The 13,222-nt window shown below is 44.9% G+C and overlaps 6 protein-coding genes across 6 annotated transcripts; 5 read left to right on the top strand and 1 right to left on the bottom strand.

The window, feature by feature from the left end:
• VCUG_02082 (uncharacterized protein) lies at positions 1-323 on the top strand (the record flags this gene model as incomplete). Its single annotated transcript, XM_008076906.1, has 1 exon — positions 1-323. A coding segment is annotated over one exon (323 nt), but the record flags the coding sequence as incomplete, so codon positions are not given.
• Positions 324-1,029: 706 nt separating this feature from the next.
• VCUG_02083 (uncharacterized protein) lies at positions 1,030-1,920 on the top strand (the record flags this gene model as incomplete). Its single annotated transcript, XM_008076907.1, has 1 exon — positions 1,030-1,920. One exon carries the CDS (start codon positions 1,030-1,032, stop codon positions 1,771-1,773), a length of 744 nt encoding a protein of 247 aa, XP_008075098.1. The 3' UTR covers positions 1,774-1,920.
• Positions 1,921-2,561: 641 nt separating this feature from the next.
• On the top strand, positions 2,562-5,214 carry VCUG_02084 (uncharacterized protein; the record flags this gene model as incomplete). The annotated part of the gene is made up of 1 exon (XM_008076908.1): positions 2,562-5,214. One exon carries the CDS (start codon positions 2,562-2,564, stop codon positions 4,917-4,919), a length of 2,358 nt encoding a protein of 785 aa, XP_008075099.1. The 3' UTR covers positions 4,920-5,214.
• A 7-nt stretch (positions 5,215-5,221) lies between these two features.
• On the bottom strand, positions 5,222-6,915 carry VCUG_02085 (uncharacterized protein). The gene has a single exon (XM_008076909.1). It carries the CDS (start codon positions 6,261-6,263, stop codon positions 5,307-5,309), a length of 957 nt encoding a protein of 318 aa, XP_008075100.1. The 5' UTR covers positions 6,264-6,915; the 3' UTR covers positions 5,222-5,306.
• Positions 6,916-7,559: 644 nt separating this feature from the next.
• VCUG_02086 (uncharacterized protein) lies at positions 7,560-9,794 on the top strand. Its single transcript, XM_008076904.1, has one exon. It carries the CDS (start codon positions 7,605-7,607, stop codon positions 9,750-9,752), a length of 2,148 nt encoding a protein of 715 aa, XP_008075095.1. The 5' UTR covers positions 7,560-7,604; the 3' UTR covers positions 9,753-9,794.
• Positions 9,795-11,720: 1,926 nt separating this feature from the next.
• On the top strand, positions 11,721-12,624 carry VCUG_02087 (uncharacterized protein; the record flags this gene model as incomplete). Its single annotated transcript, XM_008076910.1, has 1 exon — positions 11,721-12,624. The coding sequence occupies exon 1, from the start codon at positions 12,319-12,321 to the stop codon at positions 12,622-12,624; it is 306 nt and encodes a 101-aa protein (XP_008075101.1). The 5' UTR covers positions 11,721-12,318.
• Positions 12,625-13,222: the final 598 nt, after the last annotated feature.

Raw genomic sequence — 13,222 nt, forward strand, 5'->3', positions numbered from 1 at the left:
CTTCTTTTTATATTTGTGGTTTTACACAGCCAAGCAACCAGGTTTGCCCACAAAACGAATTCCAAAGGTTTGATTCGTTGCGAGCCTTTGCATTCATGATCATGAAATGCGTGAAATACTTTCTTTGTGTTCAATTCCGATTCAGTCGCGAAAATCGGTGTTTTGTGCCACTGAATACTTCACTCCACTGCTTTAGCGACGCGCACAGCCCGAAGTATTTTTCGACTGTAAAAATGCGTAAGATAGCTTCCCTTGTTCTGCTATTAACCGGTATAACAATCGTTCTGAGCGTAAACATCATCATTCTCACAAAAAACATATGAAACACACTTCATTTTGCCATGTACACCAGCAGTCCGTCGTTTTACTCAATGTGCCAGGCTTTTCTTTCTCTGTATCACGTTTTGTGCTGCCGTGGTAGAATTGAGTTAAAACCTCTGAATTGTTTGTTACCGCATAATTTGTCAAAATATAAACACGTACGGTTGTATTTCATCGGATATTCGTTGCAGCTCGTCAGACATGCAGTGTTAAATTATCATAAAAAATGTATTAATACCATAAATTCATCGGAGAAAGCATAGATATGTACGACAACAATGTGAATATGGTTCCTCGCTATTTTAATGCATATTAAAGCCTGTGAAACAAAAAAGACATTGTTATCAAGAATCCGTATCAAAACGACATCTTGTTCGTCAAATACCGTTAATGGTTATTTCCCAAAATGATCATACCAATTGCTTGTTTAGTCTCTCAACACATTCTGACCTCTCATTAATCCTTTTAACCTTCATAAGTACGCTTTTACAGTTGAATACGCTGCTTAAGTCCATCTATTCACCGTTATTTGAATACGTGCTAGTGCTCTATGTAGCATATACGCACCGGCAACCGTCATTTTGAATAAATGCTGCGTTGCACAGCACAATTCATGCCCAAACATGAGCCAACAACTCAAACCTGTGCAACGCTTCAACTAATTGTTCTGAATATTTCACGCCGAATTTTTTGTACCCATCTCTGAGAATGGAGTACAATCTTTACAATCCGTTAAAAACGGACGAGAAATCATCCGAGACCGAGGATAAAAAACGGGTCAAGCCGAATAAACCAAGAAAGAGCGTGCTGGACAATACTTCTTATGTCGAAACACCGTTGTCTACGGATCTGAAAAATTTTATAAAAAACGAAACCGGAGATCAGTACGAGAAGATGCTGCCGGTCATCGAAAAGTTGTGTGCAGAACAGGTAGGCTCTGATCTGTATGAAAAGCTTAATGAGGAGCTGCAGCAGTACCTGAACGATGAAACGAAAAAATTTGTTGGTAGGCTTTTGTTTTACAAGAAGAGAGCCTGCCGGGATGGTAATCGGTGCGATAACCCCGAGAGCTGCATTTTTGTACATGATGTTGCCGATGAAGTCATCTTTAACAGGGTGCCAAGTGCCTTTTCCGATCCATCTGTTCTAGAAAAGTACGCACAGGAGTACGGAAACGTACTTTCCATCAAAATGCTGAATCAACAGAAGTACCTTGTTAAGTACGACAACGTGCAAAGTGCCCTGCAATGTATAAGGGATAAGACACCAGTTCTTGGCAACAAAGATATTAAAAAGTTTTTTAATAGAAAACGGACAGATGTGAAAGACCTGTTTAGGGAGCAGGATGAGTTGCTGATGGCCCTTTTTGACAAGGGAGAGAAAAAAATTGCGTTGCGACTGAAGAGCGTGCAGAACAAAATCAAGGAAGCAGTGGAAAACAGCCGTAAATAGGTTTCTACATCGGCGCGTTCTAGCTTTACCTGCAAATGACCGCAGAACTGTTCCAAAGGTTAGAAATAAGAAATTATTCGGCATACCGCACCTCAAGCTTACCTAAAGCTACAACAACCTTTTTAATTAAAATATTTTTGATACGAATTCTCTGCCTTTGACCTAAACCGTTGTTACTTCGATTTAATCTTCCACCTTACAAGGCACTGCTTTATGTGCAACCAGCACCGGTAGAAATACCTCGATAATTTACGACCGTGCACTGGGCAATAACACAGTTCGTGTGTTATTGCCCAGTGCATGTTGTACGAGTGAAAGACAGCAACCGATTACGTTGTTACCAGTTTAGTACTTAGTTCAGGTAATGGTGGTGTACAGCCATCCGTTTTATATGGCGTATTTTGCCACAAGTACCGAGCCGGTAACGTACTCGTTACACCTTTGGTGGACTGACAGCGCACAAAAATACGTAAACTATGGTGCGACTGTTTGTTTGGGTGCTGTTGATGTGCGAGGCGGTGAATAAACGGCTTTTAGCAACAAATGACAAGCGTAGCATGCGTTTATTCAACAACGAATGACCAGAGCAGATATTAATGCGCATAGTCATTTATAAAAGAATAGTGCTGTTGTGTTTGTCATAGTAAACAAGGGGATGGCAGGCTGCCACCCCGTTGTCCTGCTTAAGGTCCGCCACTTGTCCCTTCGCATGGCAACAACTTCTACGCCGGAACGGTCCGACCGCTCCGTCATTCGCTATAATTCCATTTTTGCACGTTTGTACCCTCATGAAGGAGTACGACTTCAACAAAAAATATGAAACAGAAGAAGAGCGGCTGAAAGCCTTTGAGTACCTTCTCACAGTCTCGAAGCAGCTGATAAAAAGGAAGGAAAGACAAAGCACCTCCTATTTCGTGCGTAATATCGACTTGGTGTTCAAAATACTGCCAACTAACTGCGCTCTCCTGTTTCCCCTGCTGCTTGTAGAAAACTTGGAAATAGACAGCGCGTTTTCGCGCAGATTCGGGACATTTTTGCACACCTACAAGGATAATCCACATGCTTATGCCAAAATACTGCACCACTGGATCACGAAATACCCCGATATCGTGGTTTACAACATGCGCGGATCGGTGTTTAGCCTATTTCTTGATAGCCTAGACATCGAAAATGCTGCTAACACGTTCGTCAAGTTCTACGATATGCGGGAGAAGGAGTTCGATTCATTTCTTGCTTTAATGAAGAAGTACCGCTTCTTTACGCGCCTCCTGACGCTGCTGGAGCAAACGGTTGGCAAGGATATATCAGAGTACGAGTGCAGTAGCGAGTACAACTACGAGAACATAAGAGTGCGGTTCAGCGATAGGCTGGACGAGCTGAGGAACGAGGCTATAAAAAATGAAAAAAAGAAAAAGAAGGAGGAGAGCGTGAAGTATGTGCGAAAGGAGAACAAGACAAAGGACGGCCTGGAGGGGGTAATCAAGGAGTTCAAGAAGCTGAGGATCAGCGATGAGGACAAGGATAAATGCGTAGTGGGCGACTCCGAAACAGAAAATGCTAACTCCACACCTGATGATGCGAATGACCGTACAAATGATGATAAAAGCACGAGCAAGGCAAACATACAGATACGCAGGAATGTCTTGGCCATAATTCTCTCGTTTCTCAAAAAGTACAGCGATGATTCGATCAATCACAAAATTATGAAACAGAGCAACGTAATCCTCAACCTGTTTCTTGAAGAGAATGTGCACATCATCGAGTTGAATTCTCTATTCAACATTCTCAAAACACTGGTGAGTAAGAGAAACAGCAAAGTGCTTGTTGACATGATGGGCAGGCGGATGAACACCTTTAAGTTCCTGTTTAATACGCTGGACGATGTGTGCATCAAGGAGGTGGACAAGGGCAGAAGCAAGAACAAGGATGATGCCGGTAAGGATGGGGGTAAAAAGGGCACAGGCAGCGGAGGGAAAGAGCCGGCCGATGGCAGTAAAAGCGCAGGTGATCCGGAAAAAGACGTTTCAAACGACGAGTCGGATGATAATAAGGTAATTCCGATCGACTTCATTTTCAACAACACCGATTTCATACCAAACCTGGAGATCGACTACGTGAATGGAGACAAGATGCACAAGAAACGGGGAAACTATAAGCGGAGCGTTGAGCGACAACTGGTAAAGCTGAAGGAAAGCTTTCTTGAGCTGCACCTCTCCTTAAAACTCAATCTGCTGTGCTACTGCAGCAAGTACAGAAAAATACGCGAGATAATAAGGAAGCAGCTGCTCCACATATACTTCATCTCGGTGTTCTTCGAAACTACGAACACGTTTGTTCTGCACTCGTTCACGGTGTTCCTGGAGAACTGTTTGGAGGACTACAAGTTCATGGCAGAAATACTGCTCTCAACCAACCTGCTGAAAATGATACAGAGAACGGGCAAGGAGCAGTATCTGACCCTGTATGGGAGATATCCTGAGCGGAAGCCCATGTTTGTGTTCAATACCTACGTTGCGTTTCTGCTTATGAAACTGAAACGCGATATTGCTGCGTATTGCCGGGTGGATCTGAAGGTGATGGAAAACCGCAATTACAGCGACTACGACTGGCGGGGCGAGGACCGGGTGTACACTGACTATAAGAATGTCATATTCAGGCGAGTGATTGATGCGGATGTTGAGCAGGCCAGTTTTGACAGGGGCAGGGTAGGTACGTTTGATGGCGCTGAGGGCATATCTAGGGCAAGCGATGGATACATCTCACGCGATGGCGACAATGAATATGTTAATGGTGACATGAGCGCGAGCTCGCCGAGACGAGATGCAAGGGATGACGCCAGACATGCTGTTTCGAAAGATTCCTCTGCAGGCAACGAGAAGAAAACAATTGCAAATATGTCAACCAGCAAAGCAGATATCATAAATCGGCTTTTGTTCAAGCTGCGATATCTTGAATCGGACGAGTGGCTCTTTGTGCAGGATGGAGTTTTCAACCCGGAGATTGCGAGGTATAAGGTCGCATATGATGATAAGAGCGTGCATGATTACATGGAGAACAGCATGCCTGAAAGCATGTACCGATTTCTGTTCAAGAACTTGGTCTGGGACATGCCATTCTGCGATATTTTCAGTGAGAATGGGATATGAACAACATGAAACTTATAACTCGGCATTGTTCATTCGTATTTATACCTTTAAAAACCTTATTTAGGTTTGCATGAAATGGAAAGGCTGCAATCCCTAGGTGCTGCTTAAACCTTATTTAAATTTGCATGAAGTGAAAAGGCTGCAATCCGTAAGTGCTGCTACGTATGCTTGTTGTATGTAGATTATGTGGTGATGATGAGCTGTGCAGTGTAGTATCTGAGCAGCTGTCCGTTAACAATAGCGTTATGTTTAAGAGCGCAGAAATGTCTGCCATTAAAAAGCGTTTAAAGGGATAAATCCGTTTTTATTATTTCCATGCACACAAACACGGCAGCAGATCGTTACAATCCAATCTTATCTATTCATGCTCACTTAAACACAAGCGAATCACTTCTCGTGTATAAACAGGTAGTTCAGGTACCGTCTGTAAAAGAAAAGCACAATGCTGCCCACACAGCCTATCACAATTCCTCTGATCCCACACTCCATGTTGCCTCTCATTAGTTCAACCAAGCAATCGCTCGTCACCACGTTGCTCCAGGCCATTCCGTTCAATAACCTATCACTCCGTTCATCAACACAGGTCTCATCCGTCCACATCTCTATCTGTTTGGTAAATTCCGGCTTTGTGATATTTTCCGTGTCATAGCCTCGCGTCTTCGTGGTGGACAAGATGTAAAAGTATAGGTCAATCTTCATTTTGCTCAGCTCAGGGCGCACTGTTGAGAAAAGATTGTACAGCGCAGACTTGGAGGGTGAATATGCGGCGTATCCTGGTAGGGAGAAGAATGTTAAAGGCGTGCCTATGAGCACCACATCTCTTGGCTTTGTGATGTGCTCAGCACGGGTATCTGCATGCGATGTAACATCACCCCTGCGCCCGATGCGCACTGCCGCGCTAAACAGCGACTCGTCCTGTGCACCGGTATCCCTGGTATTGGTGTGTCTGTCACATCCTGCTAATGTTCTCAGCATCCTCAGGGCACCGAAGTAATTCACATCAAATTCGTGCATAATCTCGTCCCACTCCAGGTCCACGAAATACTTTGCAACAGCATAACCAGCACAGTAAAACACCACATCATACTCCTCCAGATCTGTGCATCCCTGCGTTACATCCATGCGTATAAAGCGTAGCGGGAGGTAGGTGACATCAAACGTACTTCTGCCCGACACCGTTACGTAGTTATGGTTTGACAATTTCAGCGCAAGCGAAAGACCCAGCCCGCTCGTACCCCCTATGACGAGTATGTTCTTGTTTTGGTACTTCCTTGGTCTTTTGTACCTGCTCACCACTATCGATGCAAAAGTGCACAGCAGGTTAAAAAGAATGTTTCTCAGCATGCTGGGGAATGCCTGACGTACCCGTCTTTTTAACGCGAACTGAAACGTTTTGTAATATAAATGAGCAGCTCACATCGCTTATTGACGTAATACGCGAAATGGTACTAGGCAAGGAGTAACGCGCATTTTGAGTTTCTTCTCATGCTCGATGAGCTGCTCCATTAATTTAAGTAAATTTGAATGTGCCGTATTTCTTTTTTACATGTGAAGAGTGCGATTCATAGCTTTGATCAGAGTAGCACCATACGCAATCCTTGCCATTCCCAATCAACACCATAAGCACAATCCTTGCCACATCACGAGTACAAGCCCATGATGTATTCATATCACATGCGGCAATCACCTTCCTGTGCAGTGAATACCAAACCGTAGCACCGCCTGCTTTTAACACCATCTAACGCCAAAACATCTCGATCTCTTGTCTATAGCACCGATGTTTCCGCTTCTTAACAACAATTATGCTTAACAACCTCATTTGTATGCTCATGCACCGATGTGCCATGCGTGAACATTTATGCCACTCTTCTCCGATTCTGCAGCTTTCAATTGTCAGCATTGGGCATTTTCGTTGTGGCAGGGTCTTCTTATTCCAAGTGCTATCGTTGTTTGAGGAGGTTGCATCATTTAAGATTGGCATTGCCCTTTGCCCAAGGTCGTTTGTTTACTCTCGCACCGCCACGCCTGAATAACGCGATAAAATGCTGAAATGACAATTTCAGATGTTTGTACAGTCTGAAAGTCATATTCTGGCATTTTATCGCGTTATTCAGGCGTGGCGGTGAGGATTGTCCGCAAGATGAACGAGTGTAAAACCATTTTCATGTTTCTGAGTGTTTGCCATCCGTTGAGGCCTAACACCTTCTGCAATGCTCTAATGCACCGCTCCAGCGGTATCAAAACAGTTAGGATGTGAACAACGAACGGTAGGGACTGTTCGGTTCGAATATTCCGTTTAGTGCACCGTGCATGCTTTAGGCAGAATAAATTGCGACCTCATTTTCGATCAACATTAGAAAATTAACACAATGTGCAATTCTGCACATCCTAGTTGCTAAATGAATGAACTGCGATTACTCGCATGGTTCCAACATGCAAACCACGGCGCGCATTCAAGACACCTGAATTGCCCATCAGTAAGCATGAACAATGCAGATTGATGAACTGCCCTTCTAATCCTGCTGCAGCAAAAGAACTCGGTCAGAACACCTGAATTGCTCATCAGGAGGCACGAACATGTACTGTTCGGCGTGCCCGTGATCAAATCACACAAAATAAGCGCTTCCTGTCCATTTAACCTCTCACACTCGTTGTTTCAGTGTTTATTACTTTCGTTTCACTTTTATGTTAAAAACAGGAGTAATACGGCATACAATGCAAAAATTGACGCTCTTCCTCATAATATCCACCGAATTCTGCGAAAGGTTCTGCTACTACGGTCTGCGCGCACTTCTTTTTCCATTTCTGCACAACCATCTGTCGTACTCGGTGTCTGCAGCCAAGGGCCTGTCGCATGCCTTCTTCTTCCTTGCGTTCTTCTTTGCAATGATATTCGGCTTCTTTTCTGACGTGCGCGTCGGGCACTACAGGACCATTGTGTCGCTCTCTATCGTGTATGTGCTTGGCACGGGCATGCTCGTGATATCCGCGTACACTTCAAGCACGCTGTCGTTTCTCTCGGGCATTCTGCTAGTTGCCATGGGAACAGGCGGTATAAAACCGTGTATTTCGGTATTCGGTGGTGATCAGGCGAACAAAAATTCAAACTTCTTTTCGCTGTTCTATTTCAGCATCAACTGCGGTGCCATGGTGAGCATCCTCACTCTGCCGATAATAGCACATACCAACTACACAATCGCATTCATCGTGCCGTTTGTGCTCATATCAATGGCAGTTGTACTTTTCGTGTCGGGCACGCGAATGTACACGATAAATAGGCCCGATCCTAGAATGTACAAGGAGTTGAAGGCGTTTCTGTTCAAGAAAAAAAGAAAGTCGTTTTATGTTGGACACGGCTACGGGTTCTGCCAGGACCTGTGTGAGGTGGCAGAAAACAACGAGGAGAACAGCAACTTTAACGAGGTGGTTGGTGCACACAGAATGGGCGATGTTCTGGAGACGAACGGCAGCAGCTTCAACGAGGTGGTTGGTTCGCACAGGACGGGCGGGGTGCTGATGATGAACGGGCGAGATCGCACGTACAGCAAGGACGAACACCAGGGGGATGAGCACACAGGCGTGTACGAGATTGATGTGGATATGAAGGACCGTGCGGCAATACTCAAGAGGTATGAGATGATACATAGGGACGGGCATCTGCCCAGGCATGCAGCATCATGCGAGACCGAGGAACGGATGGGCAGAGATGCGATGTACACCGGCAGGGACTACATCTACACACACGACGTGTGCCATCCCTCGTCGGGCACACCGGACCAAACAATATGCGCTGCACCGGTGGACGATTCGTTCTACGGCGAGCGGCCCTCGTACGACACGGCATCAGATGACTCAGCCCATGTGCACGGAATCAACAGCTACTCCTGCGATGAGAACAGCAACGAGCTGAGCTACGACGTGGAACAGGAGAACATAAACAGATACGCAACGGCCGAGCACTTCTCCAACTCTGTGATGAACGACTCAAATTCCTTCAATGCGATGGATTTTAGTTCGTTAGACGATGCATTCCTGCACGGAAGAACAGGCAAAGAAGGCACCAGTCCAAGTGTGTGGATAGACTATGCAGGGCACAAAACGAAACCAAAGGACGTGCGCGTGTACGGCGAGACGAACCTGTCCGTTGCAGATGCTCGCACCTACAGCGCCGACAAGACGATAACACTCGACCACTCCCGCAGCGCAGAATACCTGCGGAAAGAGCACAAGAGCGCGATAAAGAAAGAGTGCAGGCAGATATTGCAGATATGCCGGCTGTACCTGCCAATCATCTTTTTCTGGACGATCTACGACCAGCAGGCCACCTCGTGGACCGACCAGGCAAGCTTCTTGAACGGCAATGTGTTAGGATGGACGATACTTCCCTCGCAGATGCAGGTGTTCAATGCGCTGCTCACGCTGATCTTCATTCCTCTGTTCTCGCATTTCGTGTTTTTGAAGGCACGCACCAAAATGGTTGCAGGCTTTTATCTGGGCGCGGTGTCGTTCTTCTTATCAGCCGTTGTCGAGCACTACAAGGAACCGAGTCTGACCGTTATGGTTCAACTGCCGCAGTATGTTCTGATGACAGCAGGTGAGGTGCTGCTCAGCGTGACAGGCCTTGAGTACTCGTACAGCATGGCACCCAAGCGATTCCGCTCGGTGGTACTTGCTATCTGGCTGTTCATGGCAGCGATCGGAAATGTTCTGGTTGCATTCATCTCCAGGATGAACTTCTTCAAGGCAGAAATAGGTTCGTATCTGTTTTATGGGTGCTTGGCGGTGGTTGGCAGCAGATGGCTCAATTACGAATTTAGAAGGATCTCCAAGTGATGTGATTTCCTGTGCAGGTCATCCACTTGCACGCATTTCTGATAAATTTAATTTTTTATATACTTTTAGAAATCTTAAATAAGGTATTTATGCATCATATCGCATTTCCAAATAAGGTATTTATCCAAAAATACAATTAGTTTAGACCATGCAATTATGCTTAAAGAAACAAAAATATGATCTTTGTAATTTTCGCTCCCTCTAAAACCATTATAAAGACCGATCTGTGCATCCAAGTCCCGCCACGAGCACCATCAGCATGTCTGCAATCAAAGAGCAGAAATTACAATTTATACCAAAAACATTTAGTTGTTACCTCGCACAGCGTCATGAAACACATTTCCGGAGGAGTAAGTGCGCATCTCAAAACTGCATGTTCATGCGCATGCTTAGTTTACATGGACAGCTGTTGGTACAAGAAAATTTAACAGTTCTATACGATGGTTGTGTATGGAGATAAACAAACATTTTTAAAAAAGCAATTTTGTACGGCTAAGTGTTTGCGGACACGGGTAGTACGTCACGAATCAAAGCGCATGAATAGGCCAAAAAATAATTTTAGATTCGTGTGCTGTGGAGCCGTCATTCGTACTAAAACAAGAATGTAAAGGTTTTTGAACCGCCTACAGCAGAAACAACGTAAAAAGCAGCGGGCAACGCAACCGTGTATAAAGCTGAGCAGTGTTTTCGCTGCGGCTGTCGATGTTTATCCTCTGGTCTAATTCTATCTGCCATCACCCGACATGCATTCCATGAAAATTAAAACTTAGTTTTAAACGAGGACGTAGCAAAGTGCAGCATCACAGGCATTGATGAACGGCTGTCTGTGCTGGTTGTATGGCCCTCCTGAAAATCAAAAAATTGGTGGCACATCCTGCGCTGGGCAGGCATTCAAAACGTCACGGTGTTCTTTTCGTATGAGAAGGATGCTGTGATAGGTGTTAAGTTTTGATAAGGCAGATTTATCATGAACAGAGGAAGGATTTGCTATGAAGAGGTGCTGCACACCAAGGAAGACTGTTCAGTACACAGCGGTGGTACTGCCCGACTGCAAGTACCGGCACTTAGAGAATTTGCACCGAAGCATTGCCACATCGCAGCACAGGCACCCGCCCGCGATCTAACCCAAAAGAACGTATCCCCGCCATTCACCTGAATATGATTATATTTATTGTAAAACTCAAATCTCCTCAACACTGCTGTTATCACTCAAATGCACCTTCATGCTATCAGCCGTGCTGCACCCCATCTTTACTCTCCTTATCTTCTTGTTTATATCGATGCCCACAACCTTTCTCTCCACGTTCTTCTTCCTTACGTACGGTAGCTTCTTCTCTTTGTTCAAGTCTTCTATTACGTTTCCCATTAATTTAATTTAATTTCTTTTTTCTTTTTTTTGATGCCCTTTTAATTCTTTTTTTTTTAAATGTTGTTTTAGAAAGTGAAATAAACGGGGAGTGTTTTTATTGCGGAACAGAAGCGTAGTGCACTGCGATGGCGTGCTGTGCAGTATTTGATGCGTGCTGGTGCTGCATCTGTTTTTGATCGTATTTTACGTTTTATATCACACCGCCCATTTTTCTGCTATATTTGCCACGTGCACGTCTTTGCTCGTACGTTCTTGTCAATGCTTTGTAAATTGCCTTTTATTGCACATTTTCAAGATTCTTTATTTTTGTTGCACTGCACCTTTCTCAGCAGCACCAATGTACGCTGATACCTGCTCTATTCCTTGTTTGTCCACATACCACTCCTCATCACAGGCAACGTAAAATTTAGCTAGCAATCTATCAGAATGATGGCAGCCTCTTGCACAAACATGCCGTACAGCGAGTCGTGCAGACCAGGCAACGTAAAATTTAGCTAGCAATCTATCAGAATGATGGCAGATCTGTGCAATTTTATCACAGTATTTAATTAAATCGTAATTTATGCGAATTACTGTACATTAAATCGTACCGAGCGTAAGAAATGACGTGAATTTGTAGGTGCAATTAAACTGAGATGAGGTAAAACAAAAAATAAGAAAAGAATATGCTATAGATGGTTGGGACCGTAACAAGGGGTGCGATGGAGATGACCCCATGAGATGTGTGTAACTGCCTATGAAATACGTTACTTGTATTCTCTCCGTTTTGGAGCGCTAAAAATTTTGGTAGAACTACCGTATTTGCGGGACATCCCCGTTACAAGGGTTGTACAACGTGTCGCATGGCACGATGCGCTGATTAGACGTGTGTGAGTAGGAAAGGACGAATAGCGTATTTTTAGTGAAAAGGGGCTAAGAATGGATCATTTGCTCGTTATATCACGTAAATGGGCGGGTCGTTTCGCTGCAGGTACTTGATGTGCAAGCAGGTCTTGGCAGGAACAGATTTACCTAAGGGATGGGCAGGTCGTGTCAAACCACGTACAATCTGATTAGTGCACCGGAACAATCACAACGAGATAATCACATCTGCTGTACCAGCCAATCACCAAAATACCAATCCCTGGCATAAACAGGTTATCAATACAACAGAGATGAAACACCACGCATTTAAAAGGATCCTTTACACACAACCACATGTGTGAGCTTAGATTCTGTGGCACGAAGCGGAAAACGAAACGAACTGAAAATCAAGACACCAATGATATATTCTGTCCGTACTGTGCGAGCAGTACTAAGAGCGTGTGGCTCGTTGATACAACGCATTTAACGTTCTGTTTCTTCCCTTTGTACACGCTTTATACTTCATCGGAGTACGTGGGCTGTAAGAGCTGCTATAAAAAACTTGGCGATCGGAGTGTTAAAACATGTGAACGGTGTACAAATGTTATAATTGCGAGGTATCGGTACTGTGGAAGGTGTGGATTGGCTGTAGAACCGTGATGATGGCAGGCGTGGTAAGTAGGCGTGGTAGGCAGGTATCGGTACTGTGGAAGGTGTGGATTGGCTATAGAACCGTGATGATGGCAGGCGTGGTAAGTAAGGGTGGTAGGCAGGCGTGGTAAGTAGGCGTGGTAGGCAGGTGTGGATTGGCTATAGAACCGTGATGATGGCAGGCGTGGTAGGCAGGTGTGGATTGGCTATAGAACCGTGATGATGGCAGGCGTGGTAAGTAAGCGTGGTAAGTAAGCGTGGTAAGTAGGCGTGGTAGGCAGGTGTGGATTGGCTATAGAACCGTGATGATGGCAGGCGTGGTAGGCAGGTGTGGATTGGCTATAGAACCGTGATGATGGCAGGCGTGGTGATGAGCCCGCTAGCACACACTCCCGTAAATAAAAACGTAGCATACTTAATCTTTGATTGGATGTACTTCTACGTTTTTTACCGATCACATGCCTGAGCACCTCCCTCTACCGTTCACTTTTCTCATCCAGGGATTGTACGCATACCAAGATAACACGCCATCTCCATGAATGCCTGCAAAACGAACATCTTCGTTTTGTTGATCCAAACCATTTCTGTTCGCAGAAATGTGTGATAA

The sequence above is a fragment of the Vavraia culicis genome, assembly GCF_000192795.1.
Source record: "Vavraia culicis subsp. floridensis unplaced genomic scaffold supercont1.43, whole genome shotgun sequence".
In the NCBI taxonomy this organism is placed as follows: domain Eukaryota; kingdom Fungi; phylum Microsporidia; family Pleistophoridae; genus Vavraia; species Vavraia culicis.